Genomic DNA, 27,234 nt, shown 5'->3' with positions numbered 1-27,234 from the left:
ACTCACTTTGGGCATAAAATATAAATACTTTTAAAAGACAGGATCCCTGTCACTGCTTCTGCCTCAGGCTCAATGAGACTGACTTTATTTAAAATATTAATATTTTGTGCAGCATAGATTTGTTTTTGTTACCTTAATCTTGACTTTTTAGAAACGATGATTCACCTGGGTTACCAAGGTTTGTATTTTGGATGTTAGTGCATTGCTCATCTTGTATCAGAGGCAGATACTCCAGTCTCTTCATTCTGTCATGCTGGGCTGTCTAAATGGCTAGCAGAGAAGCAGAATGAGAGCAGCCGTAGTGCATGCCCTTTATGGGAACAATCCAAACCACAAGGAGTCTAGGGAAATTATCATTACTTCTGTCCTGCAGACATTCAGTCCTGAGGGCCATTGCAACAGACAGAACTAAAAATGGCTAAGACTGCAACAAAAAAAGTAGAAAGAGAAAAGAAAAGCAGACGTTTGGGCCAATGGACAGGAATAGTTGTTCCCTAAAAAGTTAGAGCAAAGCTATTAGCTCTTACTCATGTCCTTGACTATGCCTTGCATAGGCTGGCTGGCTTGCTTAGGCCCTTATCCTGATGTAAGAGTTCTGGGGACAGTGACTGGATGAGTAAGAAACATGTGATTCCCCAGGCCCCACTTTGGTAAACAATGTCATGAACTGTCACGGTGCTCTGAACCAAACCTCCGCCAAAAGGAAAGAGTTCCTGGAAATTGGAGAGATAGCTCTGGAATGAGGGATGCCAAGCAAAAGGGAAGACATTCTGCGTGATTCCATTTCAGTAAAATTCTAGAAAATGCAGTCTGATTTTTAGTGACAGGAAGTAGATCATTGGCTGTCCAGAGAAAATAGTGGAGGGAAGGGATTTGTGACAAAGGAACTGACGTGTACTTTGGGAGTACTTGCTAACCTTGACTTGGGTAGTATATCCAAAGGAAGTGCATTTGTCAAAACTAATCTAGTTAAAACACTTTAAATATGAACAGTTGGCCCTATTCTGATTATGTCTCAGTGTTTTTTTAGGCTGAAAAAATGAGATTTTTCTATGAAAAATCTACAATAGGAGAAGGATGGTAAACTATTTTTTGAACGTCAAGTTAATACCCAATAAAAGTATATGTCATTTATATTTTAATAAATGGAATCAAATCTTTAACAGCCAAGTACGGGAAATGGGATATTTCTAGACACCCAGAACTAGCGTTGGCACACCCTTAGATTGTCAGACAGGGTCATTCTGATTCCCTTTTCCCGGCATAGAACCCTGAACAGCTAAATGTACCTTAACCTCACAAGTGGCCCGTTGCTTTGGCTGAGGCTACACCTGTGTCTTTTTCTAAGAAGATAGGTTTATTGGGTGCCATGTGATAGCCTGATAAGGAACACCAAGTTCTGTGAAAGTTTTGGGTTTTTCTATCAAACAGTAATAGTCTTGAGTTTGGTGGCTGGTTGGTTCTGGAACTGGAGAATGTGATGGTATCTCTGGGGGTATTCAGATGGCCTCCCTTGTGTACCCCATCACCCCAGAAAGGGAATTGGCTGCAAATAGGGTGATGAGCACGTCTTACCGTGGGTTGGAACCTGAACCACGAATGTGAGACTCCACTTGTATTTGTTTCTTGGACTGACTCCCAACCTACCTTTCCAGCTTCGTTTCTTGTTCCAGACATAAAATATTTATAATTCTGTGTTCTCTGTAGTCTCTGGACCTACTAGTATGCATTAGGTCAGCATAGGAATTGCATTCCAACCTCACCTATGTTTAAGATCATTATTACTGATATTCTAAGAGTTGGGACAAATATCACATGCTCCCAGAAGTGCCTGCTACACTGTCACTCTCACTCCCTCAGAATCCAGCAGGTCTCATTTATGTTCCCAGAGACACCTTTGCTAATTTCTGGTAACAATGACTGCATTGTGTGAAAATTTGCTCCTTCATTTTTTCTCATTCCTCATCTTTTGTTTCTAGTACTTGTAGGACAAGTATTTGTCTTTCTAATTTCAGTCCTCAACACCTGGGCTTTGCATATAGTAGAAGCTTAATTAGTGTTACTTGAATAAGGAAATGAGACTATCAGTTGATTGCGTATCAGTACCAGGATCATTTTGGTACATTTGTAATAACAGTAACAAATGATGCACCAGCCTGAAGTTGACGAAGATGAAGATGCTGGTGACTGGCGTTTCCTTGATAAATCTGCAATTGAAAAGTTGATTTGTGAGGCCAGAAGTAAAAGCAAGGAGGTAGATTCAGCTACACTTTAAAAACCTCGTTTCCACTAGTTCTTGAATTTGTTTATTTTTGTAAATGCTTATTTGAATGATTATTCTCAAACAGAGAATTACTTGCACCAATAATCATGCTTTTCCATTTATAAGTTGTTGTCCTGGGTGTCATTTCCATGATCCTTATAAAAATTATGCATAATATATAATTTTAGTCCATTTATGCAATGATAGGAGCATTTAAAAATTGAAGATTAATTGTTACTCTTGTGCTTATCCAAAATACACAAAAATACATTTCAACTGAATGAATATCAATAATTTTTAAAAATCAGATCTATGGTGAAAATGTAAGGACCCTGTGCACAAGCACAAAGTTTAAGGGACTGATTGCCGTGAGGACAGGTCATCTGGTACACAGAAATCCTGATTGTGTCACATTCTGTGCCGCCCTCTGTTTGCTGTCTCTCAGAATCATTTCTGGTCCGAACTAGCACATCTCACATCATGGCTAAAAGAAAAAGTGTCAGAAATGCTGTGTTTCCTGTCCCAAACCCAGGACACAAGTGTCCTTGGAAAAGATAAGACCAAATGAGATAGCGAGCAGGATGGGTTGGTGATTACAGCTCCACTCATTTTCCTGAATCTAGAATGATAATGGCTGCTTCCTATGTATGTATGGTCATGTGCCTGGGGAAGATGGTCCTCTATGGCTCATCCCAGGAAAGCATTGATAGGCCCAAGAGAGGACACCAAGTATGAATAATAAGACAACTGCGATGGGGGTGGGGGTGGAGAATAAATAATGTAAGCATTGTTCAATATGTGGATATGTTCTTCCTTCCTTTTCCTTCTGTTCTTGTACTAAATAACTTCAGTTTCAGACTTTGGACAAATTAACCTAAATGTGCTGAGCTTTCACTTAAAAAAAAAAAAATCAATTGGTACTGTTTTAATACTGTAACTTTCTGGTGAAGGGCTATATTCCAGCCCACAAAATTTTCTCTTTTAAATTAGGTGGTAAAAATAAAGAGATTGAGTAATTCTGTAGTTTCCTCAGTGGGTAATTCTATTACTTGTTTTTCAGCAATTCCATATCAATAAAGGACATAGCTGGTAAGCCCAAAGGAAAACATCTCTTGATGAAAACATTTCACCATCCTTATTAGCTGCAGCATACAAGATGGATCCTTGGTGATTTTTGAACAATAATGTACTCTTTTTATAAAAGAGTTCCACAGATATTTTTCTCAGTCTTAACAGCAATCCTACCAGTGATTTTTAATATTCTCCATCATTAGATTTCCATAATGATCTCAGTGAACACCTCTGGCCATTGCATATAGTTATAAAGAGTTCTGAATGCCAGAAAATAAAGCAAATTTGTGAATTCTGTCTTAAATTTATCACCATAGATATTCTGTAGTGATTTTTATTCATTGTATGTTTTTTTAAAAAAAGAAATGTGGTCTATAAAATAAAATGTTTCCTTAAGTATACCTTCATTCTATTACAGTTTGCCTAAATGTAGGAGTAGGTATTCTGCACATCCTTTGGATGGCCATATCCCACATTGAGTCCTGGCTCCACTCCCATCCCAACACACTGTGGCAAGCAGTAACAATGGCTCACATCATCGGGGCCCTGCCACCCACCTGGGAAACACAGATTGACCTCCTGGCTCCTTGCTTTTTCTGGTTCAGTCTTGACTGTTGGGTATTTAGTAAATGCGACCCTGCAAATGCAAGATCTCTATGCCTTTCTATCTCTCTCTCCTGGCACTTTCAAATAAATGAAAACAAACAAATAAATAAATGGGGAAATTACCTATAATTAGTCCTGAAAATATCCTGTCCATTTCTTTACATTTTGTTTTGTTTGCTTCAGCGGATAGTTTATTTCCTGAAATAGATTTAAGCCATTGTTACTCTAGGTTATGAGAATAGCCAAGTAGTTGGGATAAATGGTCTTTTTACAATAGATTCAAACTCACAATTTTTAAAGTGAATTAACTGATTAACCCTGATACAATATGGTGGTCCTTCAGCAATAATAATCTGAAGAAATAAAACAATTCTCATTCTGTTTTCATTGTTAATTAATAATTAAAGTAGATACTTTGATTTCTTTTAAGCCTAAATTCCTTCATTTGGGGCAGGGGGGTTGAGCTTGTAGACCTATTTGTATCTTTGATATCTATAAGGCTTTTTGTTTAATAAACGTTAAATGAAATCCTCTTTTAGCACACAAGTGTTGCATACAATAGCAAAGAAATTAATAGGTACAGAATAAAATCCCTAAAAAGGAACTCATTGTATATTAGAAAAACAGCAACATAATTCATTAAAAGTCAGGATTTTTTTTTCTAATTTGTTTTCTTTTCCCATGAAAGCAGAGAGAGAATGAGAGAAAAACACAAATGGTTGCAGTGGGCAAAATGGCCAATACTGGGCCATGTCAGAGCCAGGAGCTGGGATCCATTGAGGTTTCCCACATGGGTGCCAGGGATTCAAGTACTTGTTGTCCCTGATGCCTCCTGGGATACACATTGGCAAGGAGCTGGAATTGACAACAAAGCCTGGACTTGAGTCCAAGCATTCTGATATGGGATGTGGATCTCCCAAGGAGCAGGGTAACCACACTAGCCAATGCCCGTGCCCAAAGCTGACAAAGTGTCAGATCCAGAAACAATGGTGATAGAATCACTCAATCCAAAACATGTAGATCATTCTTGACTCCTCCAGGTCATATCCCACATCTAGACCATGAGCAGACCCTGCTGACTCTACATTGATTATAATCAAAGTACAGCCTCTCACCACCTCTTCTGTACCCCTTCCACCCTGCTCATCATCATCTCTCTGAAGATTATCTCTTTTCTTCCATCTTTTCTCTACCAAATTAGTGAATTTGAATTCTCTTTCTAGAAATGGGGATACCAGGTCAAAGCATATGTCATATAATTCTGCTCAGAAATTTCTAATAGTTTATCGGCTGTCTCAAGGGAAAAGGCACACACCATAGGAGGCCTTCCCTGATCTCTACCCATCAATGACACTCTTGAGATCAGCTTAAGCTATTTCCTCCCATCCCCCCCAACCCATTATGTCCCAACAAAGTGGCCTAACATCCCAAGCATGTGTCTGCCTCTGGGCCTTTGAACCAGCCGTTTCTCCCTGCAAAATCTCCCTCCCTCACATTCCCACATATTAGTTTACTCCATTCCTTCAGGTATTGACTGAAACACCCTCCCTGGTTACATCATTCTCAACAGCAACTTGTCCCGCCCCCCTTCCTCCTTCTACCCATATTTCTGTCCCCTTTCCTGCTTTATTTTCTGTTTGGCACTTACTCATTACCTAGCACACTTCCTGTTTTTATGTGTTTTTCTTGTTTGCTATGTCTGCTCTCCCCTTAGAGTAAGCAAGATGAGAATAATTGTAACAAGCACATCAGATTGTTGCTTTTTCCTAATGGTTCCATCCCCAGTGTCTAGAAGATTGCTTGGTATGCAGTTGGTTATTAGTTCCCAGTTCTGTAAGAAGTTACTAAGTGATTGCTTATTAATGTGAATTAATGGAACTGAGCAATCATAATACCTTTACAGATTGAGCAGTTTACCAAGAGTCCTGGGTAAAATCTCCATCTCATTGTGGACAAATGACCTTGCTGGTTCCATGGAAGTAAATCCCAAGGAACTCCCATGGAATTCTAGTTGACAGCCAAGGTTTTCTTTGATCTACAACTAGTCTTGCTCTCAGGAGAAAAACAAAAAAGTGGAAGAGTAAAGTTCCTCAGTCACTTAGCTTCAGAGAAAGCCAAGGAGGAATAAGAATATGGGAGAGATTTAACACCACTTCATCTTCTGTTGCTAAACAAGCCTCCTTTATGTCAGTGCTCCCTGGATCCATTAATCAGGGGTTCAGTAAAATTATTTATTTCTTTGCGTCAATCGCACTTCACCCAGTTTCACATGCATTCCACCCTATCTGATTATTGTGTGAGTTATAGAAATGCATTAATCGAAGCATTATTTACCAAATATAGAAGATAAAAAAAATAACCAGTAGGGAAAAAATAACCTATTTCCACGGTAATAAAAATAATAAGTATAATAATAGTAATAATAGCAATAATAACAATATACAACTTCCTTTGGCAGGGACATCACCCCTGTGATGTTTGTGCTGTGATTATGCAACCAACCATTTTTAAAGCTCAAGTATTTATTTCAGGGTTTGGTGACATTGGTGGGATATTGATTGTGGCTTTCTTGCACTTAAAAATGTGCATTGCTTTGGCCCTATTTTCAGAGGGTGGGGGAAGACTGGTTTAAAATATTACTTCCTACTAAACATGCAATGAGAGCTTGGGGGAATAGTTGTGCATGCTAATCACTCCCAAATCTGGATGTATTTCAGGGTGTGTTGACAGTTTTCCCCATATAACATCTGTACTTAAGAAGCCTCACTGCTATTGGTAAAGTATTGACTTGGTTTCTCTGCTCATCTCCAGGGCACTGCATGGTTATGCCCTGCTCCCCTCCACCCCAGGTCACTGCCAGGCACTGCCCTACAGGCCTCTCCATCTGCCATGAGTATGAGCTTACACAGCCATTCATCTCCAGATGGTTATGTGCACCATTACTGACAACACCCCCACATCTCATATACACTGGGCTGCTCCCTTACTAAAATCCTCCAAAGCCATGTGTTACACGTCCCTTTTCTTTGCCATGCTCCCAGCTGTTTTGTGCTGTTTTGATGTCTGTTTGCATAGCACTGTCAGACTATGTGCATGAAAGGTGTGTTGCTGACATGGATGGTTTCAAAAATGTTTCTGTAAAGAACCTGCCTTGGTTACAATCAGAGAAGGAAGATGAAAGCTCCAGTAGTTGGAGAGTCAGTATTCCTGCCTAAATCTTTGCCAGAAAGGGGGTTTATATCCATTGATAAGGAAAAGAATCCCATTAAACGTGACCATGATCTTAACCAATGCAGCAGGTACTGGTGATTTTCCTAAAAAGAAAAATGAACTAGATAATAATAGGCAATGGATGATTCTACCATAGAATAAAAAGTTTTAAAATGCAAATGTACATTTTGAAAGAAGATACTGTGTTTCTAAGCAGAAATCATGTAAATATAGACACTGACTTAGTCTTGGTCAGCAAAGATTTAATTAGCAAGAGACTCAAACAGAACTAGAAACAATGGAGAAAGGCAGTTGTCTGTCCTGCACACATCTATCCTTTCTAGGGTACTGGGTGAGATCCACCATCGTTCACTTTGCCCATCAAGTTGGCCTGATCTGATGCTCTTACCTACAAGGACAATTTCAAAATTATTCTTTCAACTAGATAGACAAGAAAATCCAGGATCCACAGCTCCTTGGTTGGGTAATAATGGTGAAGCATGTTTCTGTGATAGGAAAGAACTTAGAAGGTTTATTTCCAACAATAGGAGCTTGATATTGATGATCTGCCCTTTTCCAACCACTTATTTGGTCTTTCGGTTTCGAGAGATAATTCAGCTTCTGGCTCTTTCTCCAACCTTTTCCCATCAAGTTGGCTAGATTTGCCTGGAGACTTTCTAAAGACAGACTTTGAGAACATGTGTGGTATTTGCTGTTCAAAATCTAGCTCAGGCCAAGATAATGTGGTTAAAATACACTTTTTTTGTATCTTTTCCTTAATCCTCCAACAAAAAATGAGACCCAACTTTGTATTCACTCCTTATGTTATCCAAATATCTTTGCCAAACTTTCACATGCTATCTTTGGCCAGTGTTCCCCCTTGAAAGATAACTGAAAATATGCTTTTTGTTAGTTTTATCTCTAAAGAAAAGTTGATACAGTTGAGATTGGCTTGATCATCTCTCATTCTCTTTCTCTCTCATTCCCCTGTGAAACTGGAGATTCCCGGTTGTTCCAACACACTAATTTGCTTTGGATCTTTTTTGACTTAACTAATCAAACTTTAGTTCATGAGCATAATTTGATGTATTATTGCTGAATTGAAATTTTTGTGTTGATATTTTCCTCTAAAGAATTAAAAAAAACCATATTTTTCACTAAAAAAAATAAGCATTTCATGAGCAAACAACTAAGGCCATATACCCTTAAGTTCTTTGCAATTCTAGCTTTCTAATAAAGCTACTATTTATTGTTTCTAATACAGCTATAACTAATCCAAAAAATGTAATAGAAGTAAATAAGACAGACTTATTAAACCTGTTTATACCCCTTCTGGAGTTTAGGATCTTGCCTACCCTGGGATTTTCTCTGCAGTCTTCAATTCTTATGCTTTCTACTCCAAATAGCTGTAGGGTTCTATTTAAATCCTATCATTTATTTTTGTAGTTTAAAGAGAACCCTGAAGGTCATTTCTATACTAACTCTATTGCCCAGGTGAGAAAGGCTTCATCGCACTGTCTTCTTTCAATTATTTTCATCTCATTCTTCAAAGTAAAATAAAAAGTAACCAAGCCATAGCCACAGAAATGCTAGAACTTGGCCATTTTCTTTTTAATCTTTCCTAGGAATGGCATTTTCAAACACAAGTTTATGTCAGACATTGAACAGTCTCCACACAGGAATGAATGTTTTGATTAAAAGTTGTTTAATAGTTGTAGTTCCTTGGGACTCTGCCAAAAGCTGGAGGTATTCATAGCTGCAGGTCTTGTGCCTACTTAGAAACGTGGCTTGAAATCTAGAGGGAATAAATGGCATTCTCAAAATAGCTGTCTGATCATACAGGTGTTTATGTCACAGAGGATACTGATAAATTGAGAGTTGGGGATTCAAAAAGAATGCTGGTAAAGAGAAACATGTCAAAACAGTAGCTTTCTCTGCAGCTTTCTGACTCCATCCTTTGACTCTTGGCCTTTTGGTTAAAATTGGGCTTAGGGAACTACATTTATATCGCTGACCTTAAGAACGGAATTCTGTGAGATGAAAGTTGAGGAAGAGGTTGGTTAATGGCATGAGGTTAGTTAACTAGGAGAAAGAAGTTTGGGGGTTCTGTTGCACAGTAGGGTGTCTATAGATATTACTAATATTTTTTCTGTTTAAAATCGGATTTTGAATGTTTTCACTTTGGAGAAATGCTATATGTTTGAAGAAATAACTGTACTCTGGTTGGATATTACACAATGTATATACATGTATTAAAGCATTAGATAATAACACATAAACATGTATAACTTTTGTGTCTGTTAGAAATTTTTAAATAGGCTTCTATAAAGTCTGTATATAAAATTTACTTAATTTCCATTTAGATTTACAAGGATAAAGAAGAATATTTAAAACAGTTGATGGTTAAAACATGAACTTTTTCTTTCACGGCTTTCAATATGAGGTAATGATGAGATTGTCATTGCACCTAAAAGTGAATACAAAAGGAAAAAGAAAAACTATATTCCAAAATACAAATAGGATGTTTGTTTAATGAGTTATTTTTGCTTCAGGGGTATTATTGTTCTTATCCAACGCAGCTTCTTTTTCTCATCCAGTACAGCTTCTTTTAACTACCATTATTTAATGCAAAACAATGAAAGAACACTGAATTATTTTTTCAGCTTTCCAGTGACATTTCATGCATTTCGATATTGATGTGACACAGTTAGAAACTGTGCCCTCTGGACGTGTGTCGTTTGATGGTATTGTGCTACCATCACAAAATTCCATTTTTTCCAACCCCCAAGGTTCTGTCTGTACTTGTTTACAGGTCATCTGGATAGTAACTCCTGTGTGTTCAATGGCATGTGTGTTATGGTGGTAACCTTGGCAACCAGGCGAGCTATGATTTCAAAACTTCACATGCTGTATCATAAAACAACAGAATTGACATTTAGATACATGTCTGTCATATAAATTAAGCTATGACAGAGATTTCCTTTACAGCTGTGTGCCTTAATATGGACATAGAAGGCACCAATTAGGGCAATTTCATACATATACATGCTATTTTACTGTTGGATAGTAGGTGGAATTCCTTAATTCTTTCTTTATAATATTGAAATGTGAATATTGTTGTACTAGTCTTACTGTGCCAAAATTCATGGTGGCTTTATTTTATGATCAGAACAAAGATTATAGCAGAGCTTCATCAAATACCTGATATAAATAGGATTATGAATAATAGAAGACTCAGGCTGTGAAAAATGTAAAATTCAAGGCATTCTTGGCGTTCCTGGATACTGTTATTTATGCTGATTGGAAGAAAAACCAAGCACAGAATATTCCACTAACTAAATCAAGATTCTAAAAAAAAAGACATTCTTCCCTTACATTTATATGTTTGTGCATAGTTTTACACATATTATTCTAGCATTCAAGAATTGTTAATAGTATCTTTATTTGGAAGAAATTCTAACCATTCATCAACTTGTGAGTCCTAGGTCCTCTATTGTAATTTGAAAATATTTTAATCTCAGGATCTTCCCATCAATTTGCTGTGGTGCAGTGCAATTTTTCCTCAGTGTAAATTTTAACATTCAACTTGTGAATTACATTTAATATAAGCACCCTGCAGTTTTCTGCATTGCAAATGATTATTTTTAGAAATTTTATGGTTGCCTGAATAAATTTGTTTGTCTTCATTGATATGTAAGAGGGAAAACTCATTAATGATTTAAAAAAGAAGGTGCTTTGATTCATAGACTTGATTCTTCTTATTACATAAACAATAACGGCAGTAAATTGCCATCTAATAAAATTGTAAGCATTTATTTTGAATTTAGCTGCAAGGTAGTGTTGAATTCTCAAGTGTAATTTTGTTCGTCTTTATATTGTTCTTCACTCAGCATATTTTAATCTAGAACAATTATTTATGACTATTTTTAAAGATACTTTCTAGCATCTGTCCATCGAATGCTATAATTGAGCCAAGTATTTTATAAAACAATACTTTCGCTTTTTTAATGTTGAGTTTTTCGGTAAAAATGGAATATCTTTATGTCAAAATTGATCACAAAACAATTTTTCCCCATAAGTCCACTGTGCTTATATAACATTTGAAAAATTTGCTTCAATATTTCCTCATTTTATCAGCTATCTGTCTTAACCAGTTGTATAATACTGCCTTCTTGACCTATACCTAGTAAAGAGTCAAAAATCCTGCAAATTCAAGATTTTTCTTTTCAGAAACAGATAAGTAGTTTTGCTCTTTCATGTTTGCATAAGTGAGAAGGGAAGAAATCCTTCTGTGTATTTGCTGACCTAGGATAGCAAATACTTATTACATTTTCAGTAATGTTTGCTTTTTATCTCATGGGGTTGAATCATTATCACCTTTACGTTCAAACTGGGGAAAGGTAGTGTTGTTTTTTTTTTTCTCTCATTTTATCTTGCAACTATTTCTTTGGAATAGAAATAGTTCAGCATGTTGTGGTTCTAGGACTGAGTCAAGTTTGGGTAACCATCTCTACCATGATAACGTCATTGGAAACTTTTCGGTGCACAAGCATCTGTAGTGTGATATGGAAATGAATTTTCAGGCTGTGTTGTTGGTGCCGGAATGTCGGGGCTTATCAGGCTGTTTTGCATGATTCCGAGATGTGTCCTATTCTCTGTTTGTTGGTTTGTTTGTTTTTTAAAACTGTGACATGATGTGGCATTAGATAAGTGGGAGAGGGGAGGAACCATAATGATAATAAAAGTGGGGAAAAGTTAAAAGGCAATACACATTTTTCCTATGATTTCCTCTTAGGTCCGATGTTGTGGTCCTCTGTTTTTCGATCGCTAACCCCAACTCCCTAAATCATGTGAAAACAATGTGGTATCAAGAAATCAAGCACTTTTGCCCTCGTACACCTGTTGTCCTAGTTGGCTGCCAACTCGATCTCCGCTATGCCGATCTTGAAGCAGTGAATCGAGCCAGGCGCCCGTTAGCAAGGTAAGCCAATGACTCAGTGCTTCACTGCACTGAGAAAATTAAAATTTAAAGGCAGCAGGTTTATCTGTGGCCTGGTACTCTGCTCTTCAGTGGTTCTGACACTCCCTCAATTAGCCATATGCTTTAAGTCAGCTGGTTAATCACGAGGAAGGCATGCTCTAACCCCTGCTCATGTCTACCATCATCTCTTACCTCGGGACTCATCTTTTGTGAACGGTTCACAAGTACTTGAACTGAATTCTCTATTAAATAATGTGTTGAATGTTTTGATTTCTAAAAAATATTAGCAAAGTGTTAGCTACCCATAATAATCCATCCTTTTAATTATGATTATTATAAAATTAATTAACAGAATGTTTAACAATTGTGGCTCCAGGGGATATTAAGTTCATTCACGTAAGCATACCTAGAGTTCTTCAAGTTCCTCATTCCCACCTTTGAAAGTATTTCAATCCCAAGATGACAATCTCCACTTTTAAAAAATCATTGGACCAGACCAGACATCTGACTCAATGGCTACGATGCTGGTTAAGATGCCCACATCTGGACCTTGCACGGTGGCCTAGCAGCTCAAGATCCCATATGAGCGCCAGTTCTAATCCCAGCAAACCCTGCTTCCCGTCCAGCTTTCTGCTTGTGGCCTGGGAAAACAGTCGAGGACGGCCCAAAGCCTTGGGACCCTGCACCCATGTGGGAGACCAAAAGAAGCTCCAGGCTCCTGGCTTTGAATTGGGTCCGCTCCAGCCATTGCAGTTGATTGGAGAATGAACCATCAGATGGAAGATCTTCCTCTCTCTCTCCTCCTCTCTGTGTGTCTGACTTTCTGATAAAAATAAATAAATCTTTAAAAAGCAAAAAGGGAAAAAAGATGCCTGCATCCCACATCATAGAACCTGATTTTAATGCCTAGTTCCACTACTCACTTTTGCATCCTTCCAGTGCAGGCCCTGGGATATGAGATACAGCAATGATGGCTCAAGTGGTCAGATTCCTGCCACCCAGCTGAGAGATACTGGGTTGCTTTCACAGCTCAGTTAGGAGCCACTGAAGGAATTTAAGGAGTGAATCAGTAAATGGGAGCTATCCCTCTCTTTCTGCATCAAATACATTAAATGTGAAGGGCTGAGTATTTGATGCAGCAGTTACAACACTACTTGAGACAGCTACACGCCCTAACACAGTACCTGGGGAGGAGTCCTAGCTCCAGAGTCCAGCTTTCTGCTGTGACGCCTCCTCAGAGGCAGTGAATGATGACCCAGCTACTTGGGTCCCTGCCACCCACTTGATAAACACAGAGTTCCTGACTTCCCACGTCTGACCGGCTCAGCCCCAGATACTGGAGAATCAGCCAGCAATGGAAGAGCTCTGTCTCCTTTGTCTCCTTTTTTCTGATCCCCTGCTTTAAAACAAATTAAAATACTTGCAAGTGGGAGAGAGGAGTAGAGTTTTTTTAAAAAAAACTTTATGCTCCCTTAGCTTCCATTTATTAAAAATATATATATTGTGTGCCTTTTTATGTTTATTTTTTGCTGCAGAACATAGCTTTTCAAAAAGATGTAATATTAATACCTTCCTTTGATGTTTGCCTAATAGGCTTGCAACAAAATTTGATGTGGATGGAATTTTTTATGTTATCACAATGAAAACAACTCATACTTTGTTTATATTATTTCTTATACTCTAGGTACATTTTGGATAAAATTCTGAAAGCATTCCACATTCAGTTTGTACAACCTTTCCATTCTTCCATACATAGGCTAGGAAATTGAATCATTGGAGGCACATTAGAAGGGAAGAAGATTTTCAGTGACTGAGAGATGGTCCCTGGCCCCAAAACTTTCTGTGTACAGGCACCGTTTAAGATAACCAGTCTTGGGTCCGGCATGATAGCCTTGCGGCTAAAGTCCTCACCTTGAACACACCAGGATCCCATATGGGTGCCGGTTCTAATCCCGGCAGCTCCACTTCCCATCCAGCTCCCTGCTTGTGGCCTAGGAAAGCAGCCGAGGATGCTTTACACTTTCTATCTCCATTTCCTCACCATGGAGAAAGAAAATGGTACTTCAGTCAGGCCTCATTGTGAAGCGCAAATGAAACAAAGAGGGGCATGGATGCATTATTTTTCAGTGTATTTTATTTATTTGTAAGATAAAATGACAGAAGGGAGAGAAAGAGATCTTCTGTTAGCTGGTTCACTCCCCACAATGGTCTCCTTTGCTGGGAGGGAGCCACCCTGAGGCCAGAGTCCTAAAACTCCATCTTGTTCCTCTCCATGTGTGGCTATCATCTGCTGCTTTCTCTGGGACCATTAACAAGGGGCTGGATCAAAAGCATAGCAACCAGGATGCAAATCAGTACTCCAATACAGGCTGCAAGTGTCACGGACTGCAGGCTAACTCACTGCACCACGACTCCAGCCCCAACATCTATGAATTTTAAAGTTATAAAGCAACATTTAAATATAATGTGATGATGAAGAAGATGGTGGTAGTAATAAGTAAGATAAGAGTTTTGAAGTACTTACTGTGGACCCAATACTATATACTAAGTCCATTTTCTCATTTAAACCTTTCAGTGGTCTTGTACAGTATAGATACTCATTCTCAGCATTATTTTTCCCAGATACTAAAATACTTAAAGATATATTTGTCTGTGATCAAATAACTAGTAAAAGACAGATATGACCATTACTCCTGTTAGTATGTGAAGCATTTTTTACGGTCATAATTCTTTTTCATATTTGGTTGGTAGATTTTAAGATGTGTAATAGATGCCTGAATAGTGTTTTAAATGTGTAATTCAATTGGGTTCTTAGTGCTAACCATTATTCTATGCTAAGACAAGACTAACCTCACAATTTTTTTTAATATTCTGTTTCAGACCCATAAAGAGAGGGGATATTTTGCCCCCAGAAAAAGGCCGGGAGGTAGCAAAGGAACTTGGCATCCCATACTATGAAACAAGTGTATTTGACCAGTTTGGGATTAAGGATGTGTTTGACAATGCAATCCGAGCTGCGCTGATTTCTCGCCGCCACCTGCAGTTCTGGAAATCCCACTTAAAGAAAGTCCAGAAACCTTTGCTTCAGGCCCCTTTCCTACCTCCCAAAGCACCCCCGCCAGTCATCAGAATTCCAGAGTGTCCTTCCATGGGCATGAACGAAGCTGCCTGTTTACTGGATAATCCTCTGTGTGCAGACGTCCTGTTCATCCTGCAGGACCAGGAGCACATCTTTGCACATCGCATTTACCTCGCTACCTCTTCTTCCAAATTCTATGACCTTTTTTTAATGGAATGTGAAGAATCCCCCAACTGGGATGAAGGCGTGTGTGACAAAGACAAGCAAAGTGTGGATTTCCAGGGGCGGACTGTGAGTCTTGACTCTGATGAAGAAAGAGAGGAAGGCTCCTTTAGGACACCTCAGGCTGGTCAGGGGAAATTGTCAAGGAAGGCCTTGCTAGAGACCACTGGGATGGAAGCTGAGGGCCCCCATCCCGAGATGCAGGCTTTGGCGGGCTGGAGCAAGGGCTTCATTGGCATGCACAGGGAAATGCAAGTCAATCCCGTTTCCAAGCGAGTGGGCCCCGTGACCGTGGTCAGAATGGACTCCTCCGTGCAGTCTGGCCCTTTCCGAACCCTGCTCCAGTTCCTTTATACGGGGCAACTAGATGAAAAGGAAAAGGATTTGGTGGGCCTGGCTCAGATCGCAGAGATCCTAGAGATGTTTGATTTGAGGATGATGGTAGAAAATATAATGAACAAGGAAGCTTTCATGAACCAAGAGATTACAAAAGCATTTCATGTCAGGAAAGCCAATCGGATAAAAGAGTGTCTCGGCAAGGGGACATTCTCAGGTGAGCAGATCATCATTCTGTTTCCATCGCTTTCTCTTTTCTGCATCACACTGCCTGACCTACTCCTCTATAGTTTCCTGCTATCTATGTATGCTATCATGCTGCCTGCAGCACCCTCACAATTGCTTAAGCGCTGTGTGGCCTGCATCCAATCTGGGTCACGATCCATTCTTACCCAATTCCTACTTTTCTACCACACTCACAGTGCTTTTGTTGTGAAATTATGCTGTGTGTGTGAGAGAAAGGGTGTATTTCATTGTAAAAAAATAGTTGGACTTCCTGAATTCTGTTCCTGTAGATACCTCCATTTTTGTCTTTACCTTCAATAATCCCTGATATGTATAGTAGTTGCTGGATATGTTAACTAATTTTAAAGTTTATGAGTAATATTCACTTCCAACATTGTCCATCATGGAAGAGAAACAGTATAGGAAGTTAATGAAAGGGCTGTCACAGGTGCAAGCAATTGGCACAGAGATACTGCACCGCCTGTGATGCCCTCATCCCCTATTGAAGTGTCTGAGCAGAAGTCCCAGCTACACTTCCGTTCTTTCTAGTGCATACCCTTGGAGATGGCAGTGATGACTCAAACAGATCATTTCCTGCCACCATAGGGAGATTTGGATTGAATTCTGGTTTCCTGGCTTCAACTTAGCCTAACCATGGCTGCTATAGTCATTTGGAGAATGAACCAGTGAATGAAAGATTGCTCTCTCTCTTGCTCACTTGCTCTCTCATTCTCTCTCTCTCTCCCCATCCACCCCCCCCCCATCTTGTGTGTGTGTATGTGTGTGTGTTTCTTTCTCTGTCTTTTAGCCATTCAAATAAAATGAAAATAAAAATTTTAAATGGAAGATGTTATAAGGCTTTAGAAAATTAAACAAGGGATGATAGACAAATTTAGGATGAAGTGGATAGTGAAATTAGAGAATTCTTCCTAGTTTTCTTAAATGTAATAATAATGGTAGGTTATTCAGGAATTTTTTTTAAATTCATTAGATAATTGTTAGGAATGACATGTCATGTTATCTGTTAGGAAAAAGTCTACCCAGTGATTGTTGTATTTTTTCCACTGTTCTCTGAAAGTTATCACAGTAAGAAGGGGACAAAAATATTCCAGATTTTGTTACTTTATCATTTAGAGAATTTGTGTTGTGAACTATTTTATGTATAATTGTAATTGCTTGCTCTTCTATGTGGCAATCAAGTATGTGAAAGATAAGGGTGGACATCAAATCAGTAAATACAGAAGAGAAAGAGAGGGATGTTCAGGGTAAATGGTGGAGCAGAAGCCTTGGGGTAAACTCTTGGTGAAGCTGGCTCACTTGGTACTCCATTCACCCTTTGGCAGATGTGACCTTTACGTTGGATGATGGAGCCATCAGTGCCCACAAGCCACTGCTCATCTGTAGCTGCGAGTGGATGGCAGCCATGTTTGGAGGGTCGTTTGTGGAAAGTGCCAACAGTGAGGTAGGTGCCTTTTTCACAGTCTCATGGCAGCTTCATCAACATGTAAGAGTGTATGTGTATTCATTCATTCAGCAAGTTCAATTGGCAAGACAACTTCCTTTCTTCAACTGCTTCCATGAAATGTGCCCTCGGCAGTGCTTGAATGTGTGGTCACCATTTTCCCAGTCTTTAATGAGGAACTGCTGGTTACCATCCATTTGTTGTGTGTGGCAAGCACCTGGGTGCTTTACATGCAACATACACTTTCATCCTCACAGTTTGCCTTACCTGTGGAGCTAGGAAAGGCCAAACATTTTTTTTTTAAGGTACAATCAAAATAAGTATGAGGTGGCCAGAGCCTGTCTTCCAGGAGTTCAGAAATGGAGAAAGTCCACCGGTCACTGCTTCTCAGACTCAATGTCACTCTTACCCAGGCCAGGCCTTACGAAACCACACCTTTCTGCCCTGTCTTTCACCACAAGATGAGGAATGTGCCAGGTCATCCTAGAGGCCACCATGAGCTGCAACATTTCCTGAGCCTCTGCCCTGGCTTCATTACCAGTGTTGCACAGACATGTGTGTTTGTTATTTGTAGGGAAACTGTAATGGATCAAATTGATACTGTTCTGAACATCTCAAAGTACATAGGCCTAGTAGAAACACCTAGGTCACTGATCAGCCATTGACCTCATCTTTAATAGGACATAACGTTAGAACACAGCAAGTAGTGTCCTGCAGACCTTATGCCTTTAATTTTTTAACAAAATGTTCATAAAAGAGTTTTTTGGGGGTTGGGGGATGGGTCCCACTCAAACACTTTACTTTAGAAATGAGCAATCAATTTTGGTTAGCTTTGGCAAGTGCTTTTTTGGAATTTTTTTGGAAAGACAAAAAACAGGATGGAAACACCCCATCAAGTTTATTGTCCTAAGAGGTTTACTTTTGCTTATCTCAGCATCTCTGTGAACTTCTGAAACAAATATTGAAAAACAATAGCTACATTTTGAAAAAGGTACTCACAGGAGAAATCTGAGCATTCCATTTTTGACCCAAGAGTCTGCATTTGCATGCACAAGTAGGAGAAACAGAATCCTACAATCACAAGCCTGGGATGGCCAGGCTGAGAAGGTCAGTAGGCCACCCTCCTGCTTCCAGAACAAACTGCAGCTGCTCTTAAACCAGCCCAAGAGAAGGTTGGAAGAAAAGACATTTAGAATTATCCTGGTGATCTCGGTTGGGGTCTTGCCAACGTTTCTAAAGCAGGAGGTTCTCACCTATAACCAAGGGAACTCTCCCCTGTGCAGTTGGAGCATGGTTACCAGACTGCCACAGCCGACACTGCACCTCTCAAGGGTTGGGAAGCTCCAATCACAGCTCTTCCATTCACATGCTGATGGTCTAGAAGAAGTGACTTAACCTTGCTGAGTCCCCATCTCCTCATTTGGAAAGCATAATAATGGCCCAGAGCGTGGTTGTGAAGTGTAAGGTTCGGTACTTGCACAAAGCACCCTGTAAGCATTAAATTAATGGCAGCTGCCACTTATCTGTCTTTGCTGGTGGTGCTGGTGGTGGTAGCATTCTGTCCTTCACATCTCCAAGGAAAAAAATATTGCATAGCCACTGATGAGCAAAGCCTCATCCCATTGGCATTTTCCCTCACTTCAGTAATCTCCAGAGATAGAATGCTGGAAAGCAGGCTCCGCTTGTTTTCCAGCTCATTGAAATGCGTGCTGATTCTGCAGCCTAGGGCCGCCTGTGAACTGAGCAGAGAGAATTTGATCAAGGTCAGGAACCCAGGCACAAAGGGACACTGTCAGTGCTGACCTCATGAATGCTAATCCTCTTTTTCCCTTCACAGAATGGACTGTAATCATCTCCAGATTAAAATATGCAGTAGAGGTGACCAAAACAAAACTTGCCAACAAATGCTCATTATAGGGTTAACAGCATCCCGGGGTGGCCACCTCTTCAGCACAGCCCCCCTGGAAAGACTGACTCATTCACCACTCAGAACTCTAGCCAAGGTTAATCTGCTGGTATAGACTCAAGCCATTCAAGACCATGGAACCAAGCTACCAAATCCCTTTTGCTGATCTATTAAGAAGGTCCTAAGCTGCTAAAAAGTGCACCCTTTCCTGGCTCCTCTCTGTTTCCAGTATAGACCATGATATACAGGGAATGACCACCAGAAGAGAAGGAGGCCAGTAAAAGAACCTTCTGGAAGGAGCAACTCAGATGTGACAGTACCTATGAATTTGGCATTTAGAACATGAAAATGTTCCTTACATATTAGTAGTTATTACCCTATTATTGTTAGGTTCTTAGGGTGAGGGAGAGGGGAGAGAGTGGCTAAGATCTTTGTCTCCTGAAAGCTCTCAGTTAAAAATTTCCCTTTGCCTTTCAACCTAAGTACAACAGTGTCGATGATAGGCATAAAGAAGAGGCCTCAGTTAAACACTCAATAAATGCTCCATGATTGACAAGTCCGCATGGACATTTCTAGGCCACCTTTTAACTTTCTATTATCTTGGAAAAATCTGAAAATCTGATTTTCCCTGTGAAATCCTACTTTTGATTTTGGCATTTAATTCAAATTCTTATGCATAAAAGAATAAAATATGCCCATTGATGTTATTTTAAATTTTATCATTTAATATTCAAGAAGACACTGTGTTTTACTTCTATTTTTTTCTCATTACTTTTAATGTAGCAGTAAGCATAATTCTCTCCCCAGAGGTACTCAGCAAGTGGTTCATTAAAAATGCATGCCCTGGTTGTAGTAAGCAATGCTCTGGATCTAAAATATTTTCTCATTCTTTACAAGACTGTCTCTAATTATAAACCTAATAGTCTGAACTAATCTTTGCAATTAAAATTTTAAACCAACTAAACTGGAATATGGGACATTATGTAGGATTGCAATACATTTTCTTCCATAACTCATCTTTTTTTAAAAAACTACAGACTTTTGAAGATGCAGGTTTTGGGTTCTATTTCTTAAGTAGCTTTGTCTATATTATTTTTAAAGTGCTATAAAAAAAATCTCTCTGTTGTTCCACAGTTAATTATAAATGCTGAAATCACACAAACAGAATTCTTTTAAAGAGTAGCCACAAGGGGAAAACAATGTGTGTTCTGAAAGTGTTTTTAGTTTACTTTCATTTGATGGTTATTTCTAAAGGTCCCTAATATTATTTGCCAAAAAGAACCATTACTTTAAAAAAATGCTAATGTCATATTAAGCCAAAAGGAAACAGCAGGGCATGGGTGATTACAAACATCAGAACACTTCCAGGGACATTGAAAGTATTGGGGCAAGACCATTCCCTGGAATCTGTCCTCTCCACCTGCCAGAAATAATTTCTTTTTATTTAGGGTGCCATTTTGCCTTTTTTAAAATGACACTTTTATTTGTTTCAATGGTTTTCTATGATTTTCTACTCTCCCTTCCCTTCTTCCCTTTCTCTCCCCTCACAATGTTTTCCTCCATATTATCACAATAGTATAATCCTTCAGCAACAGTCATAAGTCCAAAATTCAGCTATTTAGATGCATTATGGTGTTGTAGGTATAGAAATGGCAGAAAATCTTGTATCATATTGTCATAGTATATTTAATGGTCTCATTGGGAGTTCTCCTTTTATTTGGAAGTAGAGTTACGTACCTCAATGTATCTTCACATATGCTAGTCTCCATTATACAGTTCATCCATGCGAATATATGTAGATACATATATATCTATCTGTTTTGTATTTTGCATGAATGTTGTCTTATGTCAGAGAGAACATATGGTATTTGTCCTGTGGGATTGACTTATTTCAGTCCAGTAAAATGATCTCCAGTTGGAACCATTTTGTTGTAAATGGTAGGATTTCATTCTTTTTCATGGATGAGCAATATTTTATGGAGTAAATGTACCAACAGTGTCTTTATCCACTCCTCTTTCAAAGGGGATCTGGGTCGTTTCCATGTTTTTGTTCTTGAGGATTGTGCTGCTAGAAATACAGAGTTGCAAGTCATTTTCTTGTGCACAGATTTCCCTTCCTTTGGATATATTCCCAGGAGTGGGATAGCTAGGTCATACGGTAGATCAATTTGCAGGTGTCTTAGCAGTCTGCATACTGACCTCCATGGTGGCTACATAGCCTACATTCCCACAAGTACTGAAGTAGGGCACTTTTCTCCCTGCATGCATTCCAACAGGTGTGTTGATAGTAGATTATCATTTGTAGTTTTTTTGGGGGGGGGACCATTTGTATTTATAATAGACATCTGTTCTTTTTTCTTTTATATATATATTTAAAGATTTATTTATTTTATTGGAAAGGCAGATCTACAGAGAGGAAGAGAGACAGAGAGGAAGATCTTCTGTTCGATGATTCACTCCCCAAGTGGCCGCAACAGCCCGGTGCTGCGCCAATCCAAAGCCAGGAGCCAGGAACTTTTTTCTGGGTCTCCCATGTGGATGCAGAGTCCCAAGGCTTAGGGCTGTCCTCTACTGCTTTCCCAGGCCACAAGCAGGGATCTGGATGGGAAGTGGATCTGCCGGGAATAGAACTGGTGCCCATATGGGATCCTGATGGTCAAGGCAAGGACCTTAACCATTATGCTATTGCACTGGGCCCTCCTTTTTCTTTTTTTAAGATTTATGTATTTTACTCGAAAGTCAGAGTTACAAAGAGAGGAGAAGAGACAGAGACAAATCTTCCATCCACTGAGTCACATCCCATATGGCCACAGAGGCCAGAGGGAATCAGGATCTGGGAGCTTCATCCAAGTCTCCCATGTCAGTGGTAGTTACACAAGCAGTTGGACCACCATGTGGAGCAGCCAAAGACTTGAACCAACATCTATATGGAATGCCAGAATCACAGGCACCAGCTTTATGGGCCACACCACAATTCCAGCATCTTTTCTTGAAACAATGATTTGGAACATACTGTTGCTCCTGAAAATGCTAATGAATGTGAATGTTTTTAAAAACTACCATCTCAGTGAAGAAGAAAAAACTCAGACAGCATTTATTCCAAAATCCTCTTAAAGAGATGAGCAAACAGAGTCAGGATCTAGCTGGCAGACTGACAGACAACTTAATTTCAGAGAAATGTTCACAGGGCTTTTTAAATAATTTAATAATTAGTCACCTCTAACACTTTCTAAAATGTGCATGTTTTTCCCTACAAAATTATTGCAATGTTACTGTTTCACATCTTGATAAGCCTTCAGTTACCTAAAAGCTAGAAACAGATATCATTCCAGAGGAATGAAATTTTTTCACCTGTTCATGTACATAGAAATGAGTTTGAATATCTATAAATAAATGCATATTCTGTACTGTATGCCCAACTAGAACTCCTGTTCAAATCGCTTGAATAGCAGTTAACCAGCTAGGATTGTGACACCTTTATCTCATGTGTATGCTGTTTCAAGTCCCAGCTGCTCCACTCTCAACCTAGCTCTCTGCAAATGCACCTGGGAAAGCAGTAGATAACCCAAGTACTTGAGCCAATGCCTCAAATGGGAAACTGGGAGCAATTCCATACTCCTGGCTGCAGCCTAGATTTGGGGAATGAACTGGAAGATCCAAGATCTATTTCTGTAACTCTGCTTAATAAGTAAATACAACATCTTAAAAAAAAAAACACTTTCTATGTAGATAAAGCTGGTTAAAGGGAGGAACATTCCAAGATCCATAGATTGCAGATGATACAGCACAAACAACAGATTCTTCACTTTAAAATAATGTCTGTAACACTGTCTACACTTCAGAAGCTATCAGCTTATCATTGAGGCTAGAAAGTGGACAGAATTCATTCACTGACAAATAACTGCTGCTAAGCCCATACAGTTTATGTGTGGAATCATAATCGGGGGGTGGGGTGGAGTGGAAAATATCTTAATATTTCTGGGAATTTTTCCAAACCTCCACTTTGATGCGCAAAGAGATGGTTCAGCCTCTCTGAAAGGGTGTCCCCTGTAGGAAGTGATTGACAGCTGCATAAGCAAATCCTATGAAAGATTGCTATCATTAAGACAGTTCTGGAATCACATCACTAGAAGGCAAAGGCCATGATCCCCTTGTGGAGTACAGAGGAGATACATAAAGAGAGATATGTGTGATCATATATTATATGTGAGAGTACTTCAGAAAGCTCAGGGGGAACATTTCACACAGCAGTGAAATCCCTGGTTGGCAAGTCTGTGTCTCAAAGTGCTTGGTTCATGTCCGGGCTATTTTGCTTCCTATCCAGCTGCTTGCTGGTGTGTATACTGGGAGGCAGCAGGTGGTGTTCAGGTAGTGGGGTTCTTGCCCATTCACATGATAGATCTGGATGCAATTCTGGGCTTCTCACTTGATTCTGATCCAGCATGACTGTCGTGGACACTTGGGGAGTGAACCAGTGAATGGAAAATCCATCTTCTATGAACTTTATACAAAATTTATTATTCTATGAACAATATAAAATTATGTATGTTTATATACTGATTTATAAGTGTTGAGGTTTGTTAAGTATCAGAATTAGGAAATTTATATCTATTCATCCTTTTGAATTAGAAATCTTGTTATTTGTACAATATTGAGCCCTATTATACTCTAACCTAAATTTTTCCTTCCTTGGGTTTCCAGTATTGCTTAGCAATTCTGAACATAGACTTTAGAATTATATTAGCTGCATTTAAATCTACCTTTTAAGACAATGTGTTAGCCCTATGACCTTACACACAAGAACCTCAATTTCTACATTTGCAAAATAGCCAAGATAATGGTCTCTTCCTCATAGGGCAGATATAAAGATCAAATTAGGTAATGCATGTGGAAAGCTTAGCATAGTGCCAGTTGCATGGCAGACCGTGAATGAAGGTTAATTTTCATAGCAATCAACATCGCAATAATAAAGCTAGTGAAGCCATCTATACCTCTTTGGAGCTTGTCTTGTAGGGTTAGAGACCTGAAATAAAAATAAAGAGCAAAGTGTACAATCCCATTATTCCTCACCCACCCATCTGGAATATCCTTCCAACGCAGTCTCCGGCTCTTCAGCAAATGCTAGCCTGCATTTGTTTGAGCAACTGCAGGTATTCAAGCAGTCACTCAGAGACAGTCCCTGTACACTGCTAACTACTTCCCCAAATGTCCCATGTATGGATTCCTTTGTATTTTCTGAATCTACTGTAACCTGATAATGCTCCAGTAGTTCTGAATTCATGTGGTTATAAGGAAAAATAATGAAGTATATCTACAATGCTAGCATATGCTGATAGATGTTGGAATCAAGCCAGTCGGTGTGGCAACTGGGGTGCTGCTCATCCTCTATTTTGACATCTTGGAGAGCTGGGCTCTATCATGTGTCGACAACGGTGTGGTTTGCAGCTCCCCTAACGCCTGTCATGTTGCTAGGAGATTTCTTTCACCACAATACAGCATTATCAGGTACTTGGCAAGGAGGTCTTATAATGTCATGCTGCATTTACAGCCCACTTGTCTGATTTATAAGTCCAAATAGCCATTTAAAAATTCCAAATCAGGCTATGTGAGGCAGCTTCACTTTTTGTCATCTACAAATCAAACTATTAGGTTTAAAGCCATAAATACTGAATGATTTCCATGCACAGCCTAAAAGCAGGTGTCCAGTGGTCACCAGTGTCAAGTCACGCAGTTGCAATATTATAAGCATCATCATTTGGAAATGTCCCCACTCCCTGCTTTCTTTAGAATTTAGCTTGTCATGTAACATTTCAGGTATATCTCCCGAACATAAACAAGATATCAATGCAAGCAGTGTTGGATTATCTCTATACCAAGCAGTTGTCACCTAACTTGGACCTGGACCCACTGGAATTAATTGCCTTGGCAAACAGATTTTGCCTGCCACACTTGGTTGCACTTGCAGGTAAGACTTGTGACTTGGGGACATGCTGTGTCTATAATGGTTATGAAAAATCACATTATTTGGGCAAAAATAATGTTTGCAGGAAATAAAACAGTTTTCAACACAGAAACTAAGACTGGCTTATGCAGGATAATATGAACAATTAAAAATATCAGATAGTACAAATCAATTGAACAAATATGTCTTAAGCACTTAATTTGTAGTAGGCCCTGTTATGTGAATGCAAATATCAAGATGACTGTTACATAGCTCTGCCACATGGCACTCACTGTATGCATGCTGATGCACTTGTGAGCCACAGAATTGGGAACCAAAGCTGTTCTGTCACCATCGTCTCTGTAATGTGTGGTGTAGACACAGTCTTTGTTTAAGGAGAGTAGGCATTTTTCTTAGCAAGTAAGATGCAGGCTAAGAAACCCACATCGTTTGGCAGAGTCTCTGAGTAGGATTACTAATCCAGCTCCAGAATCTAGCTTTCTGTTATTATAGATCCTGGGAGCCAGGAACTAGGTTACACCCACATGGGAAGCCAAAATTGAGTTCACAGAGATAGACTCAATCGCTCATTTTCTTTCTCTCATTTTTTTTAAAGAGAAAGGGTCAATAGATTCAATGCTTAAACACAGACTCCAGAGCCACACTACTTGGGTTCAAATCCTGCCTCTGCCACTCGCCTGCTGAGTGACTTTATTCCTTGCTGACCGTTAGATCTTGGTCACAGCTTTCCCTCTGTTTAACACAAAGTTAGTATGATTCTACCATGGAATTGTCTTGAAGATTAAATGAGTTAAAATATACAAAGTCCTTAGAGACATGTCTGGCACATGGTAAGCATTATGTAAGTAGTTTTCTCAAAGCTATTTTGGAAAATGTTCTGACATTGTCAAATTCACTCTGGGAGAAACAGAAAAAGACTTGGCTTAACTTCACGAAATTTTATCTATCGTTTCTAGATTTATTCACTTGGTGAACTAAAGCAAGTCTATATAAAATATATACATTAATAGACTTTTTTTTAGAATTTAAATCTTTAGCTTCATTCACTAGATACTTACGTTAGCAATCTGAATGTCCATCCCCACACGTAGCTGATTGCTGCTAACAGTGGAAACAGACACAGTGCCTGTCTTGTTCTCTGGCTTTTCCCCTACACATCCAAAAAGCACCTGATCATATCGGGTTCTCAATAAATTCTTGTTGAAAACATTAAAATGAACATGTGAACAAACCAACCCATCTTATTTGCACTTGACATTCTGACAATGTCTTTGGATAACAGATTAATTTCTCTGAACTCAAAGATTCTGCTGCATACATCCACCTAGAAATGAAAGTCCTCCCTTTTTCTACCCACTCACCCTACTTCTTCCCCAGTAGGATAGATAGAGTTGAAAATACCCAGGTTAGAGTTTTTACAAGCTCTGTTGGCCACTGATATTCCTGAAGTCATCAGTTCAAATGAGTAATACTACTTTTTAAGTACTCTAGGAGGCTGCATTGGGCAGCTGTTTTTCTCAGAAATATGAGTTTTCAATTCATCTAACTAGCCATGGATTTTAGAATCAGTTGTCCTTTGACAACAATTTTTATTATTCGAAGCGATCAAAAGTCTTTAAGGGGCCAATTATGTCTAACAAGATTTGTGATCTATCCAAGCATAGTGCCATTTTGGTAAAATATTATTATGACAATGAAAACATGGTATTGATTTTTCCATGAAATTTTTTTAAACTGTTGACCCAGAAAAAAAACCTCTTGTATGAACTCCAGACCTCTATGTACATGCAGTTCTGTTATCCCATGCTGTTATTGTTGTAATTATTTAGTATGTGCCTTCCCAAGATAATTTCTTTAATTGTTGATCACATATTTGATGTATACTGACTGATCTACAATGTTTAGAACATG

The 27,234-nt window shown here is 39.1% G+C and overlaps 1 protein-coding gene across 3 annotated transcripts in view; it reads left to right on the top strand.

Moving 5' to 3' along the window:
- Window positions 1-27,234, top strand: part of RHOBTB1 (Rho related BTB domain containing 1) — a 123,832-nt gene that overhangs the window by 91,532 nt on the left and 5,066 nt on the right. For 2 of the 3 annotated variants that reach the window (XM_040975816.1, XM_040975817.1), the window contains 4 exons: window positions 11,946-12,131; window positions 15,012-15,985; window positions 17,337-17,455; window positions 25,176-25,326. In XM_040975816.1, coding sequence (XP_040831750.1) covers window positions 11,946-12,131; window positions 15,012-15,985; window positions 17,337-17,455; window positions 25,176-25,326 — 1,430 coding nt within the window. The remainder of the gene's footprint in view (window positions 1-11,945; window positions 12,132-15,011; window positions 15,986-17,336; window positions 17,456-25,175; window positions 25,327-27,234) is intronic. The other variant, XM_040975818.1, reaches the window with a different exon arrangement.

This window comes from Ochotona curzoniae, unplaced genomic scaffold, assembly GCF_017591425.1.
Source record: "Ochotona curzoniae isolate NIBS_2020 unplaced genomic scaffold, NIBS_Ocur_1.0 contig_2692, whole genome shotgun sequence".
NCBI lineage: Eukaryota > Metazoa > Chordata > Mammalia > Lagomorpha > Ochotonidae > Ochotona > Ochotona curzoniae.
Note: the sequence above shows the minus strand (reverse complement) of the source record. Positions and strands in the feature narration are given on the sequence as shown.